This window comes from Leuresthes tenuis, unplaced genomic scaffold (genome assembly GCF_036924035.1).
Source record: "Leuresthes tenuis unplaced genomic scaffold, fLeuTen1.0.hap1 SCAF_22, whole genome shotgun sequence".
NCBI classification, from domain to species: Eukaryota; Metazoa; Chordata; class Actinopteri; order Atheriniformes; family Atherinopsidae; genus Leuresthes; species Leuresthes tenuis.
Genome location: NW_027325376.1, coordinates 15,731,595 through 15,759,559, shown reverse-complemented (window position 1 = coordinate 15,759,559; position 27,965 = coordinate 15,731,595). Strand labels below are relative to the sequence as shown.

Below are 27,965 nucleotides of genomic sequence, written 5' to 3'. Positions count from 1 at the left end.
TAAGATTTAAGTTTCGTTTCTGGGGAAAAAGGAAACGAAACTTTTCTCTCCGTGCCCAGACACGAAGACGCAATTAAACATGTAATTATTTTCAACAGCCAGATGTATTTGGAAAAGACAACATTTATTCACACGTTGAAGAAGCCTCAGGATATTCACTCAGTTACAGACAGCATTATGCATTTACAGATGATATTTCTGACACACACGCTGTTCTTCTTCTATACTTTATGCACTTTGCAGTAATCACTGCTTTAGTAGGATGCAAATACCAACCTGTCAAAAAGACTGAACCACAAGTTGAAGTTCTGCATTTAAAATCAAGCAAAAATAGAGGTATTTGGTGCAGCTATGTGTCATTTGAAGCTATCAAAGCAGCTCATAGAAACCCTGTTAAATTTCGTATCCCTTGAATGGCCGTTCTGTGCCAAATGTAGAAGTTGCATATGTAATATGCTGGCTTTTGGTAGAAATATTAAGGCGTTTTAGTTGACCTTACTTGGAAAAGCGCAGTTTCAAGAGGATTATTTAATCGACTTAATTCATTATTAAGTAAATCATTACTGTGGAAAGATTCTAAACCAGGATCAGGTCTCTGAGCCCATTGAGAACTTTGGTTTCACGCTCTGGAAATATGAAATAATTAGCTAGTTTAACTTGTTATTTCTTCGACCTGTAAAACACTGTTATTGTTTTTATTTTATTTTACAGTGGAGTTATTTCAACCTGTTATCGTGCTGGAGACCCTAATTTTGATTCCTGGCAAGCTTCAAATAACTGACAAATTTCCCTCCTCTTTTTCATTACTCGGAGAGTGCAATACTCTCACAAACAGAACCCAAATCCATCTTCTCTTCATCCATTTCCTTTCCCAGGTGTTTCCCAGGTATAATAACCAAGGGCTCAGAGTTCTTCTCGCCCTCTTTCACATGTGGACTGAAATATGGGTAAAGCTCATCTTGGAATGAACACTCAGTGAAGGAGTAGATATGAGACTGAGCTGTCACGTCATAGAAGGACACAAGACCTTCCTCGTAGTCCACAAACACCCCGACCTTATTAGGTTTTTCTTTCGGGGAAAGCCGAATGGGTGGTGCTGTCATGGCTGCAAAGTTCTTCTCTTCATAATGTACCAAAACCCAGTAGCCATTATCTGGGCTCAGCGTGAGTTTCCCCTTTCGGTTGGCGCTGCCTCTTGCCACACCCAGATCCCATCCAGTCTTGTTGCTGACCTCCACCTCCCAGTATGATTTCCCAGAAGTGAAGCTGCTGGACCCCAAGACACTGCCAAACAGATCGAACCTCTCAGGAGAATCTGCTACGTCCTTGTCCTCCCCCCCGTCTTTCACTTTTATCCCATCATCAGAAAGAACGAGGCGTTGGTGGGCAGTGTTCGGATCCAATTTTACATCCACTGTTAGATAGATCCAATTAGAAATGATTGAATGAGGAATGGGAATTAGTTTTATATTCAGAAGATGATGATGAGAAAAAGGTTGTGTCACCTACCTGCGAACTTTGAGAGTCTCTTCAGTTCTGTGAAGTGAAGAAGAGTTAAAGATAAGATAAATGATGTAATCTTTTTAGATTTTAACTTTATCTGCTGTAAAATGAACTCTTACCAATGGCAGCCAGCCCATTAACTTTCTCTTGAATTTCTTCTATCATTTTTGTTGTAGTTTTCATCATGGTGCCAAATGACAGCGATGTGTCCAGCTTCACCTCTGTCCAGTCCCTAATGTCATCAGGGACTGCAATAGATGGGTACTTCTGGGGAACAGAAACAAAGACAAAGAGATTAACAATTTAACAGTCTTACAACAGAATGGAACAAAACATCTGCAAAATATCTCACTGTATACAACATTAACTAAAAAGGGGAGAAGAAACATGAAGGTAAGCATCAAAGATGTTAAACATTTCCTCTCACTTCTAAGAATAAGATGTGATCCTCTAGCGACGCTATGTCGTCCATTTCAGAGATTGTCTTCTCAAGTTTGTTGATTTCATGCTCCAAAGTATCTTTGAAGGCTTTTGCGTCTTTTTCCAGCAACTGCCTCCTTTCTGCCAAAGGCTTAAGGTCTGCCGCCTGGGCTGCCTCCACAATGGCAAGCACAGCTGTGAAGACATTCTCAACATCCCACCACTCTTCTTCCAGCTGGTCCTGTACGCGAGTAAAAACAATGCCATTCTTTATTTGATAGATACTGTTATGGGATTTCATTTTCAGCAACCTCCTGGAAATCGAATCTGGAACCTTGTTAACTCACAGAGGTAAAGTCTCCTTTGGGAGTAACAACACTCCCTCGCATAGCCTCTCCGATGTTAGGATTACCAGGATATTCTGATCAGATTTTCTAAATCAAGTTCCAACTCTTAATGTTACAGTTTGAAGTTAGAGTAACTGAATAAATGGTAGATTTGGAATGGACCTCCACTTTCCATTTGAATAAAATCAGATTTACAAATGAATCTGTCAAATAAGATATTCTGGACTCACGAGGCATGTTTGATCATTCTGAGGTTGATGATTCATGTTCTTTTCTAACACTGTGGGGAGTGATGCACCAAAAGTGTTACCATTGAGATACAGTACATTGACCAAGTCTCCATAAAACAATATCAGACCCATACAGACACAATCACTGCTACTTGTCTTTTTCAGAATCGGTGTGCAGTTGATACACGACCGAATTTGATTTCCAATGTCGAAACTTTAGAACGTTTTGGGATTTTAATAGAGAGTCACATTCAAGCCTATAAGGCACGAAGAGGATCTTATCATGTGAAACGACTCTGATCGGTTTTTAGAGGTTTGATGAGTCTGAGTACACTGACCTGCAAATGAAAACTCTGTTACAAGAGACATTTCCTCTCCACAAAATTGCACTGATTTTGCAAGATAAATACTCATTCTTTTTCGGAACTAAATGAAATTAAAGGACAGTTGTGGTGTTCAGTGAGCTGGGGATTCTTGAGATTCTTGCTGCACCACAAATAAGATTTATTTGTAGACCACCAAGTGTTTTGTGTACATGTGTGTTTGAGTGTGTAAATGAACTAGATCTGCTCTTTACTGTGTACCAACTGGTCTGACTGGCTTTTCTATGCGAGATCAGGCAAACTTCCCTCTTTTGGAGCTTACCTTGCAGCTCTTCAGAGCTGTAATGAACTCGTCCACTTTTGTTTTTCTGTCCTTAATTTTCTGATCTAACTTTTCCTTGTCGTTTTGAAGTTGAAGCTGTAGAAGACAGAGAGCATGTCAAACATTCTCCTTTGGATTTGCTGTGTTATTATGTAAAGTACACACAGAAGCCAGGATATGAATGTAACTTATATAATAATGCACCTTCTTCTTGTGCCACTCGTCTTCAGCCGAGACGACTTCCCCTTGATCTTCTTCCATACATCGAACACAAATACACCTCTGCAGCCTCCTGCTGAACAGCTCAAAGGGGCGTCCATGTGACAGACAGGCCCTCGCGTCCAAGTTCTCCACAGGCTTCACCAACCTGTGGCCCTTCAGCCTTTTAGCTGAATAATGATTCTGGATGTGAGTTGAACAATATGAGGCCTGACACACAAGGCAGGACTTCTCAGCCTTCAACTTTGGCTCTGTGCAGACATCACAAGCCACTTCTCCAGGAGCCCCAGTAAACTTATTGGGAAGTTGACTTTTCAGCTTGTTGCTGTTGTTCATTTGGATAATATCTCTGAGCACAATATTCACACTAGGGGTTCTGTACACATGTGCTTTACAAAGGGGACACATGCTGGAATTAATGTCAAATTGTAAGTGAAGGCATTTCAAACAGAAGGAATGACCACAGGGTGTAGTGACAGGGTCTGTAAATGTTTCCATGCAGATGGGGCAGGTTAAATGATTCACAAGTGAACAAGGTGCACTGGGTGATTGAGAACTGTAGGCCATATCTGCTAAAAGACAGCAGAAAATATTACAATTAAGTCACAGTCTTTTCATTTCCAGCAAAAAAAGAATCAGAATTTGCTGTTTTTGTTACATTTACTCTTCCCGCAATGAGATAAATCTTAGTCTTGCAACACCAGCCCACACCCAGAGTCAGCGGCTAGAGAGGGGTTCTTTTGAGTTGAGAAATTTACATTAACTGGTGGAAAAGAAAATCTAAAGCAACCTTTTCAAGAGAAATGATAAGAATGAGATATGTTTCAATGACACGTTTGAAGCAAATAAATTAGTGTTGCCAGAGGGTGTTTCTATAGGTCAGGTTTCTGTGGTTGTAACTGAGAAAAAGAAGTAGTTGTCCCAAACAGGAAAAAAAAGGAAAAAAAAAACTTGATGAGGGAAGAACAACAACTGCGGTGGACATCCTTGAGAGGGAAGTTAGTGAGTTTATTGTTTGTCTGCAAAGACTGGAAACAAGTCGTTTTCAGTTGCCCCTGGTAAGCGTCAAGTCATCTTTAAAACAGGTGAGGACCATCTCAAGTGTGCATCAAAGAACGTTTTTCTTTTTCTTACATTTTTCGTCGACATTTTCTTATTTTTAAGTGTGGATTTAAAAAAAACAGCCAATTACACCAGTCAATGGTAAAGTGTCTGACGGTTACAGATGAATGTAGTTAATTTACAACCAGGCAACCTTATTTCTTTCCTCCAAAAATGACATAACCATACTTTAAATCATCAGTAATGAAATGATCAACTTACCGCTGTGTCTGTTTCTTTAAGCTGTCTGCAGTTTGGGATCTGCCCAGTCAGTAAACTGAGAATAAGAGCAAACAAGTGTGACACACGGATTGTTGACTGAGGCCAGCATGTGCAACGCTTATTTAAACTTTAAACTTTTTTTCTACTCTTTAAATGGTGTTTGTGATATAGCTTTCTGTTGTCTGCTGAAGCATAGAGAGAACAAAGTCTTGTAGGGTTGCAGGCATTTGAAACCCGGAAAAGCGACTATTTCTTCTCCTTTTGTTTTTTCTGAACTCACATCCAACTGGGATTGTGGTTTGTGAGTGAGACGATATGTAGAATGTATAAATCTACAATAAACAATCATGGACAGCTCAAAACTAGTAGTAAACAGTGAATACTAGTACCCACATCAATAACTGCATAGAGGAGGCTTGGGTGTGACTGTTACACAACAACACCAGAAAATTACAAAAGCATTGCAGCCAATTACATGAAAAACTGTTAAATCAATAAGTTGAACAAACAAAGAAAAAGCTGTGATCACGTGTTTTATAACTCGGTGCCTTTCATTGCAGAGTAAATGATTACCGGCAGCCAAAGAGTGGAACGAAGCAATAAGATTTGTTAAGGCTGCCATTTCTGGTCAATCTCTTTACAATAATACAAAAATGACTCCTATGATTAAAAGAAAACAAAGACATGCGGTATGCAGAGTATAAGTTTACCGTCTATCTTCAGAAGTGCTCGAATCTCACAGGCGTAAGGCTGCTCTCCCTCTCCTTCCACCTAGTGTGTGTGTGGGTGTGTGTGTGTGTGTGTCCTTCCTTTTAGATTTTTTTCCCTGTGTTAAGTTTCATTTCTGTTCAAGCCCTTTATTCCTTCCTTTATTCAAATAGGGAGGCTGGCACACAAATGAGCAACCAAATCAGCTGCGATCTCTCCGCAGAGCCGGATAAATGTTGAGCAACACATCAAATACTCGACTTGCTGAGATGTTCTGATGGGACATGCAAAGCGAGTCTTCATCTACAGACCTGTTTATTGTTCTAAGGGAAGCCTGTTTGACTGATAAAGTCATAGGGCGTGCTACCTGTGATGTTTATTTTCCACTTCTGAGCCAAAAACATCATTAAAAACAACCATGAGGATGTTCATTTAAATAGTTTTTACTCACACTTCTTGCATCAAACTGCATAAATACAACATTTGGCTTTGACACCTTATTAACTCATCGGCAAAGATGAAAAAAAACACTGAAATATCAACCTTAATCACATCATCCACCCAGACACAAGTTACATCCAGTTCAACTTCGTCATGTTTCTTATTCATACCATTCATTATTCATACCATTATTCTAGCTCTTGAGGTTTGCTGTTTCTTTCAATCTGTTTGAATAATTTGTATTCTTATCTATTTTACATGATTGTCGAAAACACAAGATACATCTATTTACATTAAAAAATACGAAACATGAGGATTTTAATACATAAAGTTGTGACAGTTTCTAGCTTTATGCAACGGAAACTCTAAACAGTATACTTGATATAGCCTGTTCTCCAACCAAATACCTTCCAATGTTTGTTCATACTGGCCCACACATACCAAAAAAACCACGTGGGCCTCAGAAAAAGGTTTGTCTCTTATTAGGCAGCTGTAGTAACAAGATGGGATGGCCCACTGCATTTCTGGATATGAAGTGTTCATTCTGAGGTCATTTAAACACATAAAGTCTTAGTTTCAAACAATTCTACTGCAGTAAAGACATGATGATGAATATTATAATGCATTTCTGCAAATATCAGAGGACAGCAACAAGTTGGTACCAGAGCTCTGTGGTGAAGGCCAATCATTGTGATGTTCTTCCATTCAGGAGGCACAGTACAGGAATGTCTGCAGAGACAAGAGAATCGGGTCATGAGTTCACCGATGATAGATCTTATGACATGCAACACCAGTAATTATTTCCACTGACTTAATTGGCTGACTTTGGATGGCGATGCAAACCTGTAAGAAGTGCAGGTCGTCTTCAGTCTGTGAGAGCTGCTCCAGCTCAGCGTTTCTCCCCTGCAGCTCAGTGATTTCTTCTTCCAGCTGTTTGACGAGCTCTTTATTTTTTGTCCAGGCCGCTTTTGGATTTTCTCCACTGAGGTCTACTGGAAGCTTGATTTTCTCAACCTTGCTCAGTCTCTCTTGAATCTCTTGCTGAAGTTTTGTCCGTCTGCGTTTTAGTTTAACCTAAGGACAAACAGTATGTCAGCGAAGCACAACAAAAGCTGTTCTTATGGTTGTTTTAATGGTATCTGTAACACCCTGAGGTGTGTCGTAATCCTGACAACCCTCCAGTACCAAAGGGCAGTTTATGCCTTTTACAGCTGACATAAAAACAGCCCTGATTTTGAGACCATTGATCTATATTCAGTTTTTTTCCTCTACATAGACACTGTGTTTGTTAATCGTGTTCAATGTTGTATCAACTGTGGCAGTTTGCATAAGTGTGGTGCAATAAGAACATTCTTTAAATCTCCACGTCCCTTCTTTTGTTTTCCAGTTGATTGAGACCAGATGTTCTTTGAAAGGTTGGAGCTTAGTCATATAAATAACACTTGTGCAGCTCCCCTCCACATCCATCTTTTATCTTAAACTCCTCTGAAGAAGGTCTACTACAACGTGCAAATAGAAGAACATGTTGCCAAAGTGCTCGAAGGTGATGGCTAAGGACACAATTACGAGCAGATTTCCCACAAGCTTTGTAAGAAGAGGTGTAGATGATTCCAGTTTTAAGATCAAATGTCAAATGGTAACAATTAAAAGCAAGAACATTCAACTTTTGGTCAACAGCTTCCACAACAAATACCAAAGAATATTATTATTATTATTACACTTAAGCAGAACCTTGTTCATTTCTTATTTCTTACAACTCTTGGAAAAATTACAGTCATGATCAAATCCCTGTCCAAATAAATTGCATACGGGACTGTTGCCCTTGTGTGATGCTTTTTTTCCGCTTTACCTTCTTCTTTGCAGCTTCATTGCTGATAGAAATAATGTGGTGCCCCCTGTGCTCTGTCTGAGCACACTTTGTGCAAATGCATGTTTGGTCACTCTTGCAGAAACGTTCTAACCTCCTCCCATGCAGCCTGCACACAGAGTCCTCCAGGTTTTTTGTCACGCTGATGAGAAGATGCCGTCCAAGATCTTCATTCTGGTAATGCGGCTCCAGGTGAGCGGCACAGTACGAGGCCAGACAAGCCAGGCAGGACTTGACTGCGGGGCATTTTGTTTGGCAGAAATCACAAGGAACCTCACCGCCTTTTAGAGGCACAGTTGCATCCTGAGTCTGCAGTGCCTGGTCTGTTTTCAGCTGTGGCCTTTTGGGGAAGACTGCCTTGCAGAGGGGACACTGGCAGGCTTCATGGATCCTCCAGTATTCTCCTATGCATCCTAGGCAGAAACAGTGTCCACAAGGGAGGGAAGCAGGGTTGATGAATTCATCCAGACAGATGCAGCACCCAGGAGGTTCCGACATCAGGTCGACACTTAATGTCTCTCTTTTCTTGCAGCCTGAGCACAGATGATGCCGTAATCCCCTGTTTAATAAAGTGTGTAAGAAGTCTCAAATTGGCATTCCTACAGCAATATTCATCTGCAATTTGGCATTGTTAACTGACCGCATTGGATCAAAGATCAATGAGGAAACAGATAGTAGGTAATCCTATTAATTTCTTCATTTACAGGGCACACGCATTGGGGCCTTGGTTATTTTGCTGCTCTGAGTTATCATATCGCTACTCTGAATACCTGAGTGTGTGAGGCTGTTTAGTTATGGACTTCTGAACTGGAGCTTACGTGTAACTGAAGTGTACACGACAATTAGAGGTCAGATCTCCTTGTCAGGCTACAAAACATTACACCAAGAACTGTCAGAGCCCAATCAGCTAATTGTTTTCTTCAGTTAAGTGAACTGTACAAGTGATGAAAGTTTCCACTGTAAGTCTGAACAGCCTCAGATGTATGTGACCTAAAAAAAGTTTTATTGAGTCTTTGAGTTGGTATTGACGTAAGAGACCCAAATAAATGCTCTCAAGCTCATAAAAAAACAAAATTTTTTTGCCCCCCCCCCCATAATATCCATCCATCCATTTTCTATATTTGCTTAATCCATCAGTCAGGTCGCGGGGGGGCTGGAGCCCCTCATTCAAGATATTCTGTTTTCTGCTATGTTTGGCACAATCTGACACAGTTTTAAAACATGTTCCTTGTTCACGAGTAACAATGAAACACTGACTCGGATGTCACTTTATTTTGACAAGGATCTCCCTTAACCATCACATTTGTGCAAAATATCAGGTAATTAAGCTGTGAATGTAAAACGCACATACCTTTCAGGAACAGCTACCAACTGGTGTTTCTTAAGACTCCAACACTGTTGTCATTCTTTATTAGTTTGTCCTTACACCTAGATAAGTACAGACACGCCTATCACTGCAGGGAAAGAGGCGGTGGCCCCACTGGATTTCCTGGATGCTCATAAACTCATAAGCCTGCCATCTAGAGCTGATAAAGCTGAAGTCTTTCCTCACAAGGGCCAAAAAAGGGCAGCGAGAGCCTTGGAAGCTTTATTCCTGAAGTTTATTGCAATCAGAATGGACATATGTACCTTTAACACCAGAGAAGAAAGTCAACAAAGCTTGTGGAAACAATTCTCATCCTTGTTTTCTCATGACAACATTGTTAAATAAACACAGTGTACCATCCCCATAACCATGCTCATCACAAATGTAGAGGGATGTACTTTCATCTTGCTCTTCGTTCGCCATCTTTCTCGAATGCCTTAGTTTTGTTGTTGTTGGTGGTGAAGACGTCAACCGGAAGTGGCTCTATTAGCAATAGTTGAAATGGGTACAGCGACACTTATCTACTGTGGTATTGCATGCTTTGTGTCAGTGATTCGATTCATTCACCGCCATGAATCCAAGGATAATTACCCTTGCTCAGATAAGGAGCATAACCCAACTATAGCTGAAATCGAGTTAATCTCATCATGTAAACCCACTGACTTTCATTAAAATTGTTACATAGGCCACAGGATGTACTCTCCAAGTGCCCTTTGAGCTCTAAAGTTGGTCTTATGAGTAAGCTGACAGCATGCCAGGTTTTATATCAGTGCGTCTGGGCTTTGAAAGTCCAATTCAATTCGAGTTTGACCCAACAATAATCTTATGCTGTTCAGTTATTTTTTTAGTTTGTTTAAAAGGGAATGAGGGACAGGAGAGATTCTTAGTCTAGCATCTAACTGATAACCAAAGCCTCAGATTTCTTTGCTTTACTGTACAGATAAAAGTATGGAAAAAGTGTCCCTGAGAAACACTCCCCAGTGAAAGAGTGAATGCGCAACTTTTCATCCATGTCATAGAATGACACTCTGCCTTCTTCATAGTCCACATACACCCCCACTTGTCTTGGTCTGGGACAGAGGTGGAGAACTGTGTAGGGTGTACAATGAACTTGATAGTCAAACCCCCTCTTTCCTATGGCAAAGAATCCATTCTCTCTTTTGATAGTTACCCTTCCCGTTTTATCAACAGTCTCCTTAGCAACACCAACATCCCAGTTGTTTCTCAGGCCTACTTGGACCTCCCAGAAGTGCCGACCAGAGGCAAAGCCCTTTGTCCCAAAAATCATGGGGCAGTCGAAGCAGTCATCAGAAGATGAGGAGCCTGCAGTTATTTTGCGATATTTCAGACGAGTTCCAAATTCCATCACCACAAGGCCGGCACCAGCAGTGGATAGGTTAAAGGTGAACGATTCTAAAAAGAATGCAAGTTTAGTTCAAGTTAACATCTGTAGAAAAAGTTATTAAAAGTAAATTTAACAGATTCGTGACATCACCTTTATATTGTCTCATTCTGGTCAGTTCTATATGCGGTAAAGACACAAGGCAATCATTGCAAAACTTGCGATAGAAACAGATATTTAGGAATGAAACAAATACAGTATTTTACCTGTGTTTGTCAGAATTCTCAGTTCTGCTTGAAAAGTGTGCACAAGATGAGACACGGCTCCCCTCACCGTCTGCATGCACAGGTCTGAGTAAACCTTGATCTTGGACCAGTCCTTGGTGTCTGAGACGATGTTCAGAGCCTGCAAATTCTGGAGTGATTCACCAGCACATGATAATGAGTAGAAGCAATTCTTCTGTTAGGCAATTCTTCATTCTTTAAAACCCAACCATGATGCACATGGCTGTTTCTTTTGGAGTGTGGGATGTGGGGGAGTGAGGCAAGGCTACAAACAGAATGGCATCAACACTGAGAATATGAAGAGAAATTTGTTGTTTTTCTTGTAAATGTGCCACAAATTGAGAATTGCATCCACAAACAATGAAAGTTTATGGGGCGATTTTGGTAAATTTTATCGACCTATACTCCCCAGATCGTTGCTCTGGGAATATCAACAAAAGAAAGTTCCCTGAACAGAATTTCTCTATTCAGAACACCCTAAAACATGATGAGCACAAACAGTACTCTCTCCATGTAGTACACTGGTCACGTATTCACCTGAGATATCCATGACCTCTGCTGTAGTAACATTTGTGCCAAAAGCTAACAGTTAACAGCTCCACAGCTGAGCTAGCTAACTAACATTAGCTTAGCTTGCTAATAGGCAAGTTTTAATGCTTTGTTTTCTTCAACATAGGAATGGGGTGATTTTTTTCCAGTTTTAACTATGATTTTGTTTGCTGGATTTGAGTCACATCAAAGCTCATCTCTGTAACTGTATTTATTTTTCACTCTGTTAATGTTAACACCTGATGACCACTTTGTGAAGTTGCCTACTTTCATGAGATACTGCAGTACTTTTTGGGTCTTAAACTAAATTTTGTACCACTGCAGTTAATCAAATCACATATTATCATATGAATTCATATTGATATGCTGAAATGTCAAAACTGATGACTAATCGTAAAAAAAAAGATAATTTGTTTATGGCCAGGAATTCACGATGCATCCATCATAAATTGATGCACAGATCATTTATCATCATAAATGAAAAAGGATTACTTCATAATATGATCTTTCTGACAAACCTGCAGAAGTTTAAGATGGTCTTCATTTTGTGAAAGCTCCTCCAGCTGTGAGCATTTCCTCTGCAGATCCACGATTTCCTCGTGCAGCTCTCGAATCATTGCCTGGTCCCTCTCCTGCGATTTTCTGAGCTTTTCTTCAATGTTTGACCTCAGTTTACTATGAATCTCTTTCACTTTATCCATCAGAGTGTTGAAAAGCTTCTCGCTGTCTTCAATCTCTTTGTCTGTTTTCACCTATTTTAAAGAGCATTGTGTTACAGGGGAAAATGTAAAGTGTCACATTTTTTATGTGTGAAGTTTGCCTAAATACTCACTTTTCTCATTTCAAAGCAATCACTAAATTCCTTTATCTTTTCTTTTCTTTCATCAATCATCCGTTTGATCTCTAATTGTTTGGACTCAATATTTTCCTGAAATATGAATAACATGTCAATAAAAGAGTCATTTCTTCATTTCATGCTCCATACTCTCTCAGGAGAGTGCAAACTAAATTTTAGCATAAGAAATAGTGTCTCACTTTCCGTTGAGCCCCCTCCTCTTCAACAGGCACTGTCTCATGGTCTTTGTGCTCCGTCTCACAGCACAGCAGACAGATGCACACTTGTTCATACCTGCAGAAAAACTCCAGGATCCTCGCATGCTTCTGACAAACCTTCTCCTCCAGATTCTCCACCGGGTCCATCAGCTTGTGTCTCATCAGGGAGGGAACTCTTTGGTGAGGCTCAAGGTGTGCTTCACAATACGACGTCAGACACACCAGACATGATTTCAAGGCCTTGAACTTGAATTCTGTGCACACATCACACTTTACCTGCCCCGGTGCATCGTTGCTTTCAAGTGCCTCAATTTTTCTCCTTTTTATTTGGACTGAAATTTCTGAGATGACTGCATTTGTTGAGAACTCGGGCCTCATGTGAAATCTTTTATTGCATATTGGGCAGTGACATAACTCACTGTTGTCCCAGTGATGGTTGAGGCAGATCCTGCAGAAGTTGTGACCACAAGGTGTGCTGACAGGGTCGGTGAAGACGTCCATACAGATCGAACACCGGAAATGATCCTCCGGCAATGAAGCAAGGACACTGAATGCCGACATCCTTTCTCTGTGGAAAAAAAATGTTTATTATGTTTGTATGTCTGATCTGTTGCACTTCATACATAATGGTTAATGATACCTGAAATCATGCTTTTGTCACAGCCTCATTGTACAAAAAACAGGAAGACGGATCCTGAAAGTCAGACAGGTTCTCAGTCAAATCTATTTTCAGGATGTAAACACACCAACCAGCCCCACCCAATGAGTCATGTTCACATGAAAACTGGTTGCACATCAAAATCCTGTATCACGCTCCCACAGATGTTTACTTCAAAAGCTAAAACAGCAGAAAAAAAGCTACATTTGTAAAAGAATGACTCACCAGGCCCTCTGTATTTCTAGCAGAAAGCAGAGTCTTCGACTTGTCTCATGTGCAGGATGATACGTCGCATTAAGACACTGTGAAGCCAGCAGTGTGAGTCTCTTAAGTGGAAATTGATATAAATAAATACTGAGAGGCTGGATCAGCTACTGCTCTTTAGTGGGTGTGGTCAAAGCCACTTGACTTTACTGAAATACAGTAAAACTAATAAGTGTTTTATTGCCAAAGCAAGAAATACAAAATGTTTTTGTCATTTTTTAAATAGGATTTATTGTGACGTTGTAAACCTTTCCCTTTTAACATTCAACTAACTTATGTAGGATTACTCATGCAAATATGATATTAGACAAGTAAAAACTTTAACTTTAAAAAAAAAAATTCAAATTCAAATTACAAATTGATCTTATCCAAATGTCTTGATCGATGCTGCTCTTATGTCTGAGCACTATGTATGAGGCGTGGAAGCATGCTCATTAATCAAAATAAAGAAAAACAAACACACAAAGTTGAGCAAACCCTGTTTGACATGGTACAGTTTTATTCCTGTATTTTTTATTTATGGACAGATTAAACAATTGTAACAGCTTTTAGGTACAGTGCTAACAGGAAGTTTCCAAAGCCATTCAGGTTTTTAATTTGTTATATTCCAGGCTCATCTTAAAAATCCTTCTTTCTGTCATCAGTTTACTCACAGTTCTCCACCATGACATCCTGACATACCTGAACTCAGAGTCATACTGATTTCCCATTCATTTGCCATCATTGCTTGCAGTACAGTACTCATTACTTAAGTATAAATACAACTATCTGCTGATTGTCTCCTTGATTTAAAAGACTGATGTATATCAACAAAAATCTGAAAACAAAATCATAGACACACAGTACAGACCCAAGTTCTTAACCCAAAACTTAAGAACATTGGAAAAAAAATCAAATAAAAGGGTGAAAAGATAATTATTTTTGAGTAGTCAGTGTAGACAGGAGAATCAAGATGGTCTTTTGACAGGGGAGGCAAGCTATAAGCTACTCAGAAGAAGGCCATGTTTGTATTTGCTGTGGATTTTTACAGCGTTGCTTTTTGGCAACACTGCGCCAAAACAGAGTTAGCCGTGTTAGCCCGGCCCAGTAGCTGTCTGATACCAAAGTGACTAGGTTTCTAAATTTGCTGTTTTGCACTTGCTTAAACTGCAATGAAACTTTCAAAGTTTTAGTTTTTTCAGACGCTGAAAAATGCTTTATCTACAGCTCCATTCCTACTAACCGTGTTAGCAGTTAGCTTAGCTCCCCCGTCAGAATTCCTTACTACTTTTACAAACATCACTTTGAAAATAAATAAAAAGCAACACAGGCTATCCCCATTGACAACACAGTTCAACACAGTAAGTTCAACAGCAGGAAATGTTTGTTATTCTTAATTGCAAAAACTTCTCTTTCTTTACATTTATGAATTGAACCACACTTCCAGACTGTCTAAAAAAGGATTAATATAATAATATATAATATAAGTGTAAAAAATAAAGAGTTAGGCAAACCTGAAAGGAGAGCTGCAAATGGAATGTTCCATAAGCTTAGAATTTCTAATTACCCAATTCAGGCCATTGATCATGCCAGGCCCTTGAAGTTGATTTTTGAGACAAAAAATGGTAAAATTGTAATTTAGCCAAATTGAAAACGATTTTTATTATTTCTCTTAACTTAAAACTGGTGGGCATTTGCTACAGTGTTGGAGACCTTAACGCTTAATTTTCTATCAAGTCTCAAATAAATATCAAATTTTCTCTCTCATCTTCTGATCACGATAAGGTCCTGGAGCACCAAAATTCAATGCTCTGGCTAAATAGAAATGGAGCAGAAACGCATCCATTCTTTATTCATCTCCCTTTCACCGCGTTTCCCAGGTAAAATAACCAAGGGCTCAGAGTTCTTCTCGCCCTCTTTCACATGTGGACCGAAATATGGGTAAAGCTCATCTTGGAATAAACACTCAGTGAAGGAGTAGATATGAGACTGAGCTGTCACGTCATAGAAGGACACGAGACCTTCCTCGTAGTCCACAAACACCCCGACCTTATTAGGTTTTTCTTTTGGGGAAAGCCGAATGGGTGGTGCTGTCATGGCTGCATAGTTCTTCTCTTTATAATGTATCAAAACCCAGTAGCCATTATCTGGCCTCACCCTGAGTTTCCCTTTGCGTTTGGCACCGCTTCTTGCTACACCCAGATCCCACCCAGTCTTGTCGCTGACGTCCACCTCCCAGTATAATCTCCCAGAACCGAAGCTGTCGAACCCCAGGACACTGCCAAACAGATTGAACCTCTTAGGCGAATCCGTTACTTCCCGGACCTCGCCTCCGTCTTTCACTTTTTTGCCATCATCAGAAAGAATGAGGCGTTGGTGGGCAGTCTCCGGATCCAGTTTTAGATCCACTGTAAGATCCAATTGAAAATTATTCAATGAGAAACAGAAATGAGTTTATTCTTTGAAGGATGATGTTAAGGGGAAAGTTTGTCACCTACCTATAAACTCTGAGAGTCTCTTTAGCTCTGTCGAGTGAAGGAGAGTTTAAGATCAAATATGTCAAAATCTTAGTCGTTAACTTTTAATGCCACGAAATGAACTCTTACCAATGGGCACCAACTTGTCCAGTTCCTGTTGAATTTCTTCCACCATTTTTGTTGTAGTTGTCATCATGGTGCCAAATGACAGCGATGTGTCCAGCTCCACCTCTGTCCAGTCCCTAATGTCATCAGGGACTGCGAGAGATGAGAACCTCTGAGAAACGAAAAGAAAGTCAAATGGATCATCTAACCATAAAACTTCTGCAGATATTCTGGATTAAAAAAAAAGATCTTGTGTCATAAAACGTTCTTTGATTAAGGGGAGAAGAAACTTTCCAGTGAGCTCCAGAGTTGTTTAACACTTCCTCTCACCTGTAGGAAAAGGATGTGATCCTCAAGTGCAGATATGTCATCCAGTTCGGAGATGGTCCTCTCAAGTTTGCTGATTTCGTCTTCCAAAGCGCCTTTGAGATATTTAGCTTCTTTTTCCAGTAACTGCCTCCTGTCTTCCAGCGGCTGAAGTGCTGTTGCCTTGGCCGCCTCCACAATAGAGAGCACAGCTGTGAACACAGCCTCAATTTCCCTCAACTCATTATCCAGCTGGTCCTGAAAATGGGTAAAAATGATAGCACTGTCAATTTTTTTTGTCTTTATATATTGCTCTGTGATCTTACGGTACAGCAACCCTCTGGAAGTCAAGTTTGGAACCGTGTCAATTTGTTCAAATGAGTAGTCAACTAAATTATCAGTGATGCGTACAAATGACAGCCTCAAAAAAAATTTACTCCGAGAGGTAGAGTTGTGACGGACAACTCTGTGCTCGACGTAGGCTCCCCAATGTTAGGAGAACCAAGGTATTCTGATCAGATTTTTTTCAATGAACAACCTCAACGCTAAAACCAGATATCTGCACACATACATGGAGCATCACAGGGTAAGACTTTAATACAGGAGAAGGTTTCAGGTTTATGTTTGTCGTTCTTTTGTTCTTAGAGCTGTATTGACCAATATGGTGCAAGGTTTTAGTGTTATCCACTAAAAGGTGATATGGGGAGCAAAAGAGGCAGAAATATAATCCTGAATCTCTCATCTGATTCACTAGCACAAACTTGCACTGTTATGCAACAGGTTTGCATTTTTCCATTTGTTTTGTAGACCAGAGAGTGTTTTAAGGTGTGTGTGTGTGTGTTAGTCTACGCTTGCTCTGATTCTCATAATCTGGTCTGAGTGGCTTTTCTCACACTTCCCTAAACAAACTTCCCTTTTCGGCAGCTTACATTACAGTTCTTCAGAGCCGTGTTGATGTCATCCACTTTAGTTTCTCTCTCCCAAATGTTCAATTTGAACTGTGTCTTGGCGTTTTCAAGTTGAACCTGTAGAGGACAAAAAACATGTTTTTTTATACTTTGCATTTGCTGCAAGCTTTCCAGATTCAAATGATCAGCTCATCAAGCTCTGCAGCTGCCTAATAATGAACCACTCATTTGAATCTGGTGTGTTGGAGCAGGAAACATCTAAAACATGCAGGGCAGTGGTCCCCGAGGACCAGGATTGAAAAACACTGTTCTTCAGTTAAGATTTAAATTGAATGAATATGAAAATGCACCTTTTTCTTGTGCCATTCCCTTTCAGCCGACACAACCGCCTCTTCACCTTCTTCGATACATTGAGCACAAATACACCTCTGCTGCATCCTGCTGAACAGCTCAAAGGGGCGTCCATGTGACAGACAGGCCCTCGCGTCCAAGTTCTCCACAGGCTTCACCAACCTGTGGCCCTTCAGCCTTTTAGCTGAATAATGATTCTGGATGTGAGTTGAGCAATATGAGGCCACACACACTAGACAGGACTTCTCAGCCTTCAGCTTTGGCTCTGTGCAGACCTCACAAGCCACTTCTCCAGGAGCCCCAGTGTACTCATTAGGACGTGGACTTTTCAGCTTTTGGGTAATATCTCTAAGCGCAATATTCACACTAGGGATTTTGCTCATAAGCATTTTGCAAAGGGGACACATGCTGGACACATGCTTCAGTTGGTGGTTTAGGCATTTCGAGCAGAAGGAGTGACCACAAGATGCAGTGACAGGGTCCGTAAATATCTTCATGCAGATGAAGCAGGTTACATCCTTCTCAAATGAACAAGATTCACTGTTAGGATTGGAGGACATGTCTGCTAAAAGACAGCAGAAAAGATACCAATTAAGTCTTTTAATTTTCAGCATCTCAAAAAGGAGTCACTTTTGTTCTATTTAATCTGAAGGTAGATATTTATAGAGATTACAGGATTGTTGATTACTTTAGATGAGAATATTCAAATTCAAGTTCATCTTCTCAATAAAATTAGTTTTCTCATCAGTTTATTGTTTGCCAGCTACGACCGGAAACAAGTCATTTTCTTATTTACAACCTCTAAATGTGAATTTAAAAAAGGAGGCAATGGAAACCCAGACAATTACATTTCTGCTGAATAACAGCCTCAAGCAACACACAGACAGATCCTCTCTGGTGACACGGCACCGCTTCGTTTATTCTTTCCAAACCAGTCAATGGAAAAGCGACCTTTTAAAAAAATTTTGGGGTTCAAAAATCGTTTTTACGATGTGAATGTAGTTAATTTGTAACTGTATTTTTAAATCATCGATAATTAAATGATCAACTTACCGTTGTGTTGGTTTCTTTAAGCTGTCAGCAGTTTGTGATCTACAGTAAACTGAGAATAAGAGCAAACAAGTGTGATATACAGTTTGTCGACCAAAGGTCTACTCGTTAAATAGTGTTTATATAGGTGTCTGTTGTCTGCTGATGCATAGAGAGTCCTGTACGGTTGCAGGCATTTAAAAGCCAGAAAAGTGATTATTTCTGCAACGACTGCTCAAATCTTTCGTTTTTTTTTCCTGAAATTGTGTTCTTCTTATTCACAAGTAGTAGAAAACAGTGAATACTAGTACCCACATCAGGGTGTGACCATTGGGTACCAAGAGCAGAAAACTGCAAAAATTAAATGAAAAGCTGTTAAATCAAGTCGAACAAACAACAAAAATAAAAAGCTGTGATAAAATACGTTAAAGCTGCCATTTTTTACAAGAAGCGAAAGTCATACAAAAATAACTTGAATGAATGAAAACGGCATTTAGTGTATATCTTTACCTTCTGGCTTCTGAAGTGAGAGACTCTCTGCTATCACCGGTTGTGTGCGTGCGTGTGTCCCCTTGCTTTTGATCCCTATCTGTCATCTACAGACCTGTTTATTGTTTAAAGGCTTTACATATCCCATCAGGACTTCTCAGTCAGCTGAGCATTTAATTTGTTGCTCATCACGCCCCTGCCCTGCAGCGAGCTAACAGGTAATTTTGCTCATTTGTGTGCCAGCCTCCCTATTTGAATAAAGGTGGAAATAAAGGACTGGATTTCAACAGAAATGAAACTTACCACAGATAGGGTTCAAAAGCAAGGGGACACACGCACGCACACAACCGGTGATAGCAGAGAGTCTCTCACTTCAGAAGCCAGAAGGTAAAGATATACACAACAATAAACAGGTCTGTAGATGAAGAATCATCTACAGACCTGTTTATTGTTTAAAGGGAAGCCTGTTTAGACAGGTAAACTGGCATACTACCTCTAATCACATCTGAGCTAAAGGAATCATTAAAAATCAATCATGAGAATACTGATTTGAATAAGTTTTACTCCCACTTCTTACACGAACCAGCATAAATACAGCATTTGGCTTTGGCAGTTTATTGACTCATCTCCAAAGTTTAATGAAATAAATGAAAATAAATGTGGGAATAATTCTAAGTCCAGATGTGACACTCCAATATTCAATTAATTGAATTGAATATATTGTAAAATACTCTGTTCAATAAATCTGTTCAAGCAAAGTTTTGACAATCGGGAAAATTGATCAGGTGGAGAGTTAAATAAAATGAATAATAAACTGATGTCATCAATGTGAGTATGGCCTAAAAGGTGGTTAACCTAGCCCAGTTCAGTGATTAGATACACTGGAACACAGCTGGCTGCCTCTGTCCAGCAATAAAGATTTCACTTAGGAGGTGTTATTACTTAGGGTTTGTGTTCGAGTATGTTTCCGGACTTTACAACAGACAGTTTAAAGATACAGTTTACAAGGCATAGCCTACCGTTTAAAAGCAAATTATAAGAGATAGTCTTCTCCCAAAGTAAAGCTTTGACAGTTACTTTTTTCTACAGTTTAGACATATATGAGATTCATTTTAATACATTATCAGTCTGATAAATTGAAAACTGCTGCCTTAAACTTAACTTAGCCCAATCCAGTGACTAGGTACACTGGAACTCAGCTAGCTGCCTCTGTTCAGTATCAAACATATATTTTAGGAGGTGTTATTATTTAAATATTGCGAAAAATGTTCAGGCTTTACAACAGACAGTTTAAAGAAGCAGTTCATTTGCTACAGCCTCAAATTTGAAATCAAAATATAGGAAGGATAGTCTTCACATCTTTGCTGGCTTGCCAAAAGAAGTTGAAGTAGTTGTTTCCCCGGATTGTCAGGACAGGTTGGACAGGACAGGACTGTTCTCCACCTAAATAGCTCCCAATGGGGGCGTTCATTCACACAGGCTAAAACTGCCGACAATTACATCTCAATAGATTATGTGACCTGAAAGGTAAGTGTGAAAATGGCTTCTATGGAGGTAACGGTGATGTAGCGAACTCACTGAGAAATAAGTGATGCTTAATCTCTGGGAGACACATTAACATTCCTGTGTTGGATTTTAGCTTCATTTTGTTACAACCTTGTAATCCAAGAAAATTAAAAACATGGGTCGTTTTTTCATGGTATCACACTGCCATCTAGCGGTCATATTTGCAGAATGTTTAAACCTAAAATGATGAGTTAACAAGATATCAGAATAATAACCTTAACTCATCCATCAGTCCATTTTTATTTTATTCGTTTCTTTGTTTTAACACAGAATAAGAGTCTAGCTCTTAAAAAATAAAATCCTTTCATAGGTCTTTTTAACATTAATATGTTTTATGTTGTTTTTGCTGCCTCACATTCCACTTGGCGCTACACCTGCTTGAATCAAAACCCCAGAGAGAAGGAGGAAAAGAAGAATTTGAAAGAGATGTACCGGAAATTATTTGAATTTGAAACAAGGAGATTTTAGTTTTTCCTCGTTTGTTTTGGTGCCTGTTTTTTGTTACTTGTGTTCCATGTTCCTTGTTTTCTTTGCATGTGTTAATCTCCTCCTCTGCTCTTACATAGTAAACTTTGAGATTTTTTTCTCCACACAAAACTGTTTTTGTGAACTGAATTAAAGGTCATCTTACAGGAGTTGGCTTATTTTACCAACCAGACCAACTTCAAACTAAGGACCCTCAGGTGAAAGCCACCCATAATTTCTTCAGTCATTTTGCAACATCGGCAAAAGCTCCATCTCCTTTGTGACGAGGCCCCAGAGAGGGAGATAGACCAACAGCTTGCTGAAAGCCTGCAGATACTGATCAACTGACTGCTGATCCAAGGACCCAGGCAGCAGAACCCGGGAAGACATCACCTTTGTACCGCTCCCAGCATCCGGTGTTGCTCAGACCAGCTGTCTAGCGGGGCATGATCACGGCCTCCACTACAACCAACGATAGGATCCATCCTCTCCCTTTGTTTTTAATATCATGGTTGGTGTCTAGAGATGCAGCGTTGTAACAATTCATTAGTTCAAAGTTGCAAGCTGTTAACCCATATTTACTGTACATGGTGTCAAGAAACAGGACCCCAATTTTAACTCAGCGACTCAGTTTTCCCATCGTCTTGGTCTTTTGAAGCATCTCCATAACTCAAATCCATATGGTTAAATATTGTAATTCATCTCTCCACACATAGTCACAAGTTGTTTCCTACCTCAATTCAAATTCCATTTGTAATTAAGTTCACACGACACAAGGACACAATTGCAACCAGATTTCCCACCAGCTTTGTAAGAAGAGGAGGAGATGACTCTGCTTTTAAGATCAAATGTCAAAGGGTAACAATGAAAAGCAAGAATATTCAACTTTTGGTCAACAGTTTTCACAACAAATACCAAATAATATTATATGCTAACACTTAGGTTATGGGTATGTATTCAAACTTAAGCAGAACGTTGTTAATTTATTATTTCTTACAACTCTTTAAAATTACAGTCATGATCAAATCACTGTCCCTCGTGTGGTGATTTTTTTTTTCCACTTTGCCTTCTACTTTGCAGCTTCATTGCTGATAGAAATAATGTGGTGCCTCCTGTGCTCTGTCTGAGCACACTTTGTGCAAATGCATGTTTGGTCACTCTCGCAGAAACGTTCTAACCTCCTCCCATACAGCTTGCACACAGAGTCTCGCTGATCAGAAGATGGCGCCCAAGATCTTCATTCTGGTAATGCGGCTCCAGGTGAGCGGCACAGTACGAGGCCAGACAAGCCAGGCAGGACTTGACTGCGGGGCATTTTGTTGGGCAGAAATCACAAGGAACCTCACCGCCTTTTAGAGGCACAGTTGCATCCTGAGTCTGCAGTGTCTGGTCTGTTTTCAGCTGTGGCCTTTTGGGGAGGACTGTCTTGCAGAGGCGACACTGGCAGGCTTCATGGATCCTCCAGAAGCAGTGTCCACAAGGAAGGGAAGCAGGGTTGCTGAAACTCATCCAGACAGATGCAGCACCCAGGAGGTTCCGACATCAGGTCGAATGTTTCATCCAACATGTGCTTCTGCTTAATAAAGTTTGCAGCAATTTGGCATTGTTAACTGACCTTAAACAACAAGAAAAAAAACCTTTGCACACCCTGTCACCATATTGGACCAAAGATAAGTGAAGAAACAGTTAGCAGTGAACACTATTAATTTCTTCATCTACAGGACACACAGGCATTGGGACCTTTGATATTTTGCTGCTCTGAGTTGTCATAGCTCTGAAACAACGTGAAACTTACGCAGCCTCATATCAAAGCATTCACTCTGCTAAAAGCTGCACGTTTTCAGATGTTACAAAGATTCAGAACCACAGCAGGTGAAGGTTCATCCATCTCCACTGTGACATATCTGTGAGCCTACGTAGTCTGGCAAACATTAATCCAATTATTATCATTAGCCATGTGAGATTTAAACTGCTGTTGCTGATGTAATCACTTTTGCAACATTTGTTATAAACTTGAGACTCACTTCACAAGCAGCAGTTGGTTAAAAATCAAACAATATGTGGATTTGCAGCAAAGTGAATTACATTTCTATACGTTTCCAATTATTTAAATTAATCAGGTAAATGAAGCACTTTTTATCTTTTAATTAAGAAGGGGTATAAATGATTTCACTAAATATGACATAATATCATCATGAGCATAACTATGGACCAACAGACTCAACTAGTCAAAGAAATAATTAAAATGTTATTCAAGACAACAGTTGAACATCTGATTTATCAACAAGTACATTTAATCTAATAATTCTGTACCCTGAGTTAACTGATGCAGCTGCTGTGAAATCTTCTTTAGTTCATTATGTGGAATATTTAAAGAGTCATAAAAACAGGTTAGTGGTGTTCATTAGAGATTCATTTGTAAATGTTCACCTATAGTCAGGCTTTTCATCAGCGCAAACTGTCCAATAGCTGAAAGAACAGCCCACCTCTTCATGGTGAGACCACTAACAGCACAGTTCACAGTTACTATCATTACACTGATGGAGTCCTGTCGTGTTCACAATGATGAGCGTCACATTGATACTGGCTTTACTCTGCAGCTTCAGTAAGTACACCAACATGTTTCTCTTTGAAAACTTTCTGTTTGTCTGTAGTAATCCAACAGAAGTGATACACACCGTTCACTTATAACATCAGTTAGTTATTATATGGTTTTTGTTGAATTTTGACTTTATGAATGCTTCATCTGGTGGTTTGTTTCAGGTTGGATCTCTGTGTCAGTGTTGGAGTTTCACACTGTGGCGGTCCAGCCTGGTGAAGAAGTCACACTGCTGTGCTCCAACTTCACAAGTTTTCCTACTCACATCTTTTGGTCCATAATGGCCAACGGACCCAACACAGGCTGCATCTCATCTATGTTCAGTTCTGACTCCAGTGCTTCACTTTGTGATGGATTTCCAAACAGTAAATATGATATGACATCTAACACCACAAACCTTTTTCTGAATATCAAACAAATGGATTTATCCGACTCTGGACTGTATTTCTGTGAATACAACAAAGATGGATTCTCAGTCATTTTCAATGCAACATATTTACAGGTTCAAGGTAAGATTGATGTAATTAATATTTCAGTCACTGTCAAATGATTCCAAACTAATGCTGCTGTGTACAAATTGTAGCTGTTTCTCCTGTAGATGTAAATCTGCTGATCATAATCCTGGGCGGTGGAACCATTTTCCTTGTAATACTACTATTATTCATCATCTGCCTGGTTGTCAGAATCAGGACATTTCATACAGGTAAGTTTTCATTTTAGTTGGAGATTTAGAACATTTAGAAACGTTAAACTGTGAAACGAATAACCGACCGGATTAACTGTTGTTGTCATTCAGCTCAAACTGACAAACAGAATCCACAACACAGTGAGGTAATCACACTCTGATTTAATTATATTTTGTTTTTTTAATCATCATATATTAGGTTTTTTTCATTAGTGACTGTAACTACTTTCATTTACAGACGCCCTCTGATGACCTGAACTATGCAGCAGTGGGTTTCCGTCCCAAAGCTGAAAGAAGCAGAAAGCCGGTGCAAGACAGAGAGCTGGAGCCACATGTGGTGTACGCTGCCACAAGATAGATTCACACACTGACAGAAATTAAAATGATCCTTTATTATACTCATCTGATTGTTGTGTTTTGTGTGTTTGTTTGATTTATGAGGAGAATAAAAAGACAATGTAATTCTTATCAGAAATTCTCTGTTCATTGAAATTCTTTTTTTATCTTTAAACATAACAACATGGCTGGTGTTTGATGGAAGAGGAGCCTGTGAGCTCTCTGATGGCAGCGCAGAGAAAGTTGAGGTCTTCTGCAGGGGACTAAAAAGAGAGATGCACATATTGATAAAGAGGAAGAGGCAGCACAGTGTGGTCTGACCACAGCCGAATATTATCAAGCCTTCCTCTTCACCAACAAACATTACTATTTTCCACCGTGGTCGCAGCAGACAATGAAAACAACAAGAAGATTTCCTCTCACCTCTCTTCAACATAATTGCTCAACAACATCTGACGAGTTTGGTTTGTTGTAGATGCTTGAAGATTTGTAGAGTTTGTACATTTAAATTGGGCTGGTGACACCTGGGACACTCTCAAGCAGCGCTGCAATTAATTTGTGGTGTGAGAGTACAAAAATGTATGCTCCATAGTTAGCGTCCTCCCCTCTCTCTCAGATTCCCTACTGGCTCTAGTGTGGATAAAACCTGCCTTTACATTAGGGATAATTTTATTCAGACTCCTCCTAACTACCTCTCTCCCCCCTCAGAATACTGCCTTACCTGGATTCTCCTGTCAAACCACAATCATCTCCTCCGTGCAATAAACTCTGTTAACCGTTATTCCTCCCTGTTTTCAGTGTCTGCTCTAGGGTCTGAGTAATTTTAATTTGATGGCTAGCAACCTAGGCGTGATAGCAAAATTTGCCCATCAAAATGGACCCAGCAGACACTTTCAAAACAGCTTTCTCAAGACAGTCTTTCTCGGCGAGCACGAGAGGCACTGCATTCCCTGGACGAGCAGCAGGGTGCTAATAAATAATGCCTCATCCAGGTTTTTGAACTATTGCAGCATATTCACAAACGCTTGTCTGTTTCCTCCCCAGGCACGATCCCAGCCAGTACTGCTGCTCCGCCTTCCCCTAATCATAATGCTACACCCGAGCCTATTTTCTGCAATGCCTCCTTCCCTAACGCAAGGCTTTCACTACAGATGTCAGCAAGAGCGGATGGTTCCTTAGCCACCACCCATTCTCCACGTCCCTTCTCTTACAACTCAGCTAAGATCTCCTGTCGTTGCCTTATTAAAAGGGAACTCTGGTATTTTTAAACCTAGACCTTATTTCTGGCATGAAATACGTTTATCTACTCACCAAGAACAGTTTGGTTAAAGTCGGCGTCCTTAGAGGCTGCATTGTCTCAGCCCCGTTCACGCCGTTATATGGATCTCGAGGAATCAAATATCTTCCGAAGGACTACCTCTACCTCTTCAAGGAGAAGAAGAGAAGAAAACACGGCGTGGAAGGTGTTTGAGTGTACATGAGTTTGGCGAATAAAGGAGCTAGTGAAAAGAAGTCCTGATTCCACGGTGATTCTATTTTAGCCACCTACATATAGAACAGAGTCCACCAAGCCTATCTCGGTGGGTTGGGCAAGGCTTTCCCCCAAGGAACGTCTTCATTGCCTAAGAGCTAACAATTTCATCTATTGCAGTGCAAGCAATCACTTTATCGTTACCTGTCCCATTCGACCAAAAGAAGAAGCCCACCATTTGAGGCAGGATTACTGGTGGGCAACACAATTAAAAAGAATCCTCCCCGACTCACCTTATTGGTGACCATCCAGATTGACAACTCAACCAAATACTTACTGGCGTTAGTGGATTCTAGAGCAGAGCAGAACCTCCTGGACCCCACCTTATCTTTGCAGCTCCACTTTCCCCTGGAACTCCTACCTTCACCCATGACGGTTTCAGCTTTGGACGGAGGTATGCTCACAACCATCTCTCGCAAAACCATTCCCATCCCTCTGATAGTGTCTGGTAACCACAGTGAAAGAAGAGAGTTTGCTTTGTTCCCCATCTCAAGTTTTCTAATGATCCCTGGTTTTCCGTGGCTAGCCTTACACAACCCACATATTCTCTCGTCAGACCATCGTATTGAGAGTTTGAGTCTGTTCTGCCTGTCTAACTGCCGCAAGTCAGCACTTCAGTCTTCCAGCTCCCCTCCAGCTGACACCATCCCTTCCCAGGTTAACCTGTCCCTCATCCCTGCAGAATACCATGACCTTGGCATGGTCTTTAGTAAAGAAAGGGCTCTGTCCTTACCATCTCATCATCCATATGACTGCTCCATAGACATTTTACCCGGGGCACCCCTGCCCTCTAGTCGGCTTTATAACCTGTCACACCCGAACACGAGGCCATGGAGCACTACATTCGTGATTCATTAGCCACTGGTATCATCAGACCATCTTCTTCCCCAGTTGGAGCGAGATTCTTCTTCATCAGAAGAAAGATAAGACCCTGTGACCATGCATTGATTACCGGGGGTTAAATCAAATAACCATCAGGAATAAGTACCATCGGCCACTCATCACATCCGTCTTCGAACCCATACAGGGCGCAACCACCTTTTCCAAGCTTGACCTCTGTAACGCTTATCATCTTGTGCAGATTTGAGAAGGGCATGAATGGAAGACAGCTTTTAATACACCACCCCTAACTAAATTAACCTCAGTCAAGACCACTTTCTCTGGACTCCTAAAGCAGACCTAGCTTTCTAGTAGCTCAAGGACAGATTCACCTCAGTTCCCATACTTATTCAGCCCAACCCCGACCAGCAATTCATCCTGGAGGTGGATGCTTCTGATTCTGGTGTGGGCGCAGTTCTGTCCCAAAGATACGACCCTGCGGGGAAGCTGTCCCCATGTTCCTTCTTATCCCAATGACTTTCGGCCGGGTAGCAGACTTATGATGTGGGTAATCAAGAGCTCCTGGTCATTAAATTAGCAGTAGAGGAGTGGAGGCACTGGTTAGAAGGCACTAAATAGCCTTTTATTGTATGGACTGATCACAACAACCTCTTGTACCGTCAGAGTGCAAAAAGGCTAAACTACCGCAAATCTATTTTTTGGACGGTTTAACTTTTCTATTTCTTATCACCCAGGTATCCAAAATGTTAAGCCAGATGCACGATCATGACAGTTTGCCCCTGAATCCACAGAGCCTGCCCTGATTCTCCCCTTGGCCTGCTTGGTCGGGGGACTTGTCCTGGCAGGTCGACAACCACACAAGTCAGGGGCTAGTTTTGGACACAGACCCAGGCACAACCCCTCTTGACCCCCGGTTTGTCCCCACTCCAGCCCGCTCAGCCATCCAATGGGCCCATACCGCCAAATTCGCTTGTCACCCTGGAATACACAACCACACTCCTCCAGCGCTACTTTTGGTGGCCATCCCCCGAAAAGGACACCAGGGAGCATGTGACCACCTGCTCAACCTGTGCCAGGAGT

General features: G+C 40.6%; 4 protein-coding genes across 4 annotated transcripts; 1 reads left to right on the top strand and 3 right to left on the bottom strand.

Annotated features, from left to right (window-relative positions):
* Nucleotides 1–105: 105 nt before the first annotated feature.
* LOC140281713 (uncharacterized) lies at nucleotides 106–21,483 on the bottom strand. Its single transcript, XM_072376206.1, has 14 exons — nucleotides 21,477–21,483; nucleotides 17,345–17,910; nucleotides 17,016–17,111; nucleotides 16,111–16,344; nucleotides 15,778–15,952; nucleotides 15,067–15,606; nucleotides 7,686–8,116; nucleotides 6,680–6,910; nucleotides 3,350–3,955; nucleotides 3,146–3,241; nucleotides 1,931–2,164; nucleotides 1,623–1,770; nucleotides 1,510–1,536; nucleotides 106–1,414 (listed from the first exon to the last, which is right to left on the bottom strand). Exons 1-14 carry the CDS (start codon nucleotides 21,481–21,483, stop codon nucleotides 804–806), a joined length of 4,002 nt encoding a protein of 1,333 aa, XP_072232307.1. The 3' UTR covers nucleotides 106–803.
* LOC140282233 (E3 ubiquitin-protein ligase TRIM39-like) lies at nucleotides 9,965–13,238 on the bottom strand. The gene is made up of 7 exons (XM_072376825.1): nucleotides 13,181–13,238; nucleotides 12,280–12,865; nucleotides 12,077–12,172; nucleotides 11,763–11,996; nucleotides 10,678–10,825; nucleotides 10,565–10,591; nucleotides 9,965–10,482 (listed from the first exon to the last, which is right to left on the bottom strand). Exons 2-7 carry the CDS (start codon nucleotides 12,856–12,858, stop codon nucleotides 9,965–9,967), a joined length of 1,602 nt encoding a protein of 533 aa, XP_072232926.1. The 5' UTR covers nucleotides 12,859–12,865; nucleotides 13,181–13,238.
* Nucleotides 21,484–21,963: 480 nt separating the features above from the next.
* LOC140281712 (E3 ubiquitin-protein ligase TRIM47-like) lies at nucleotides 21,964–22,437 on the bottom strand. Its single transcript, XM_072376205.1, is given in 3 exon segments — nucleotides 21,964–22,103; nucleotides 22,106–22,397; nucleotides 22,399–22,437. Coding segments are annotated over 3 exon segments (471 nt in total).
* Nucleotides 22,438–23,456: 1,019 nt separating this feature from the next.
* On the top strand, nucleotides 23,457–24,536 carry LOC140281711 (uncharacterized). The gene is made up of 5 exons (XM_072376204.1): nucleotides 23,457–23,499; nucleotides 23,658–24,002; nucleotides 24,077–24,196; nucleotides 24,290–24,324; nucleotides 24,417–24,536. Exons 1-5 carry the CDS (start codon nucleotides 23,457–23,459, stop codon nucleotides 24,534–24,536), a joined length of 663 nt encoding a protein of 220 aa, XP_072232305.1.
* Nucleotides 24,537–27,965: the final 3,429 nt, after the last annotated feature.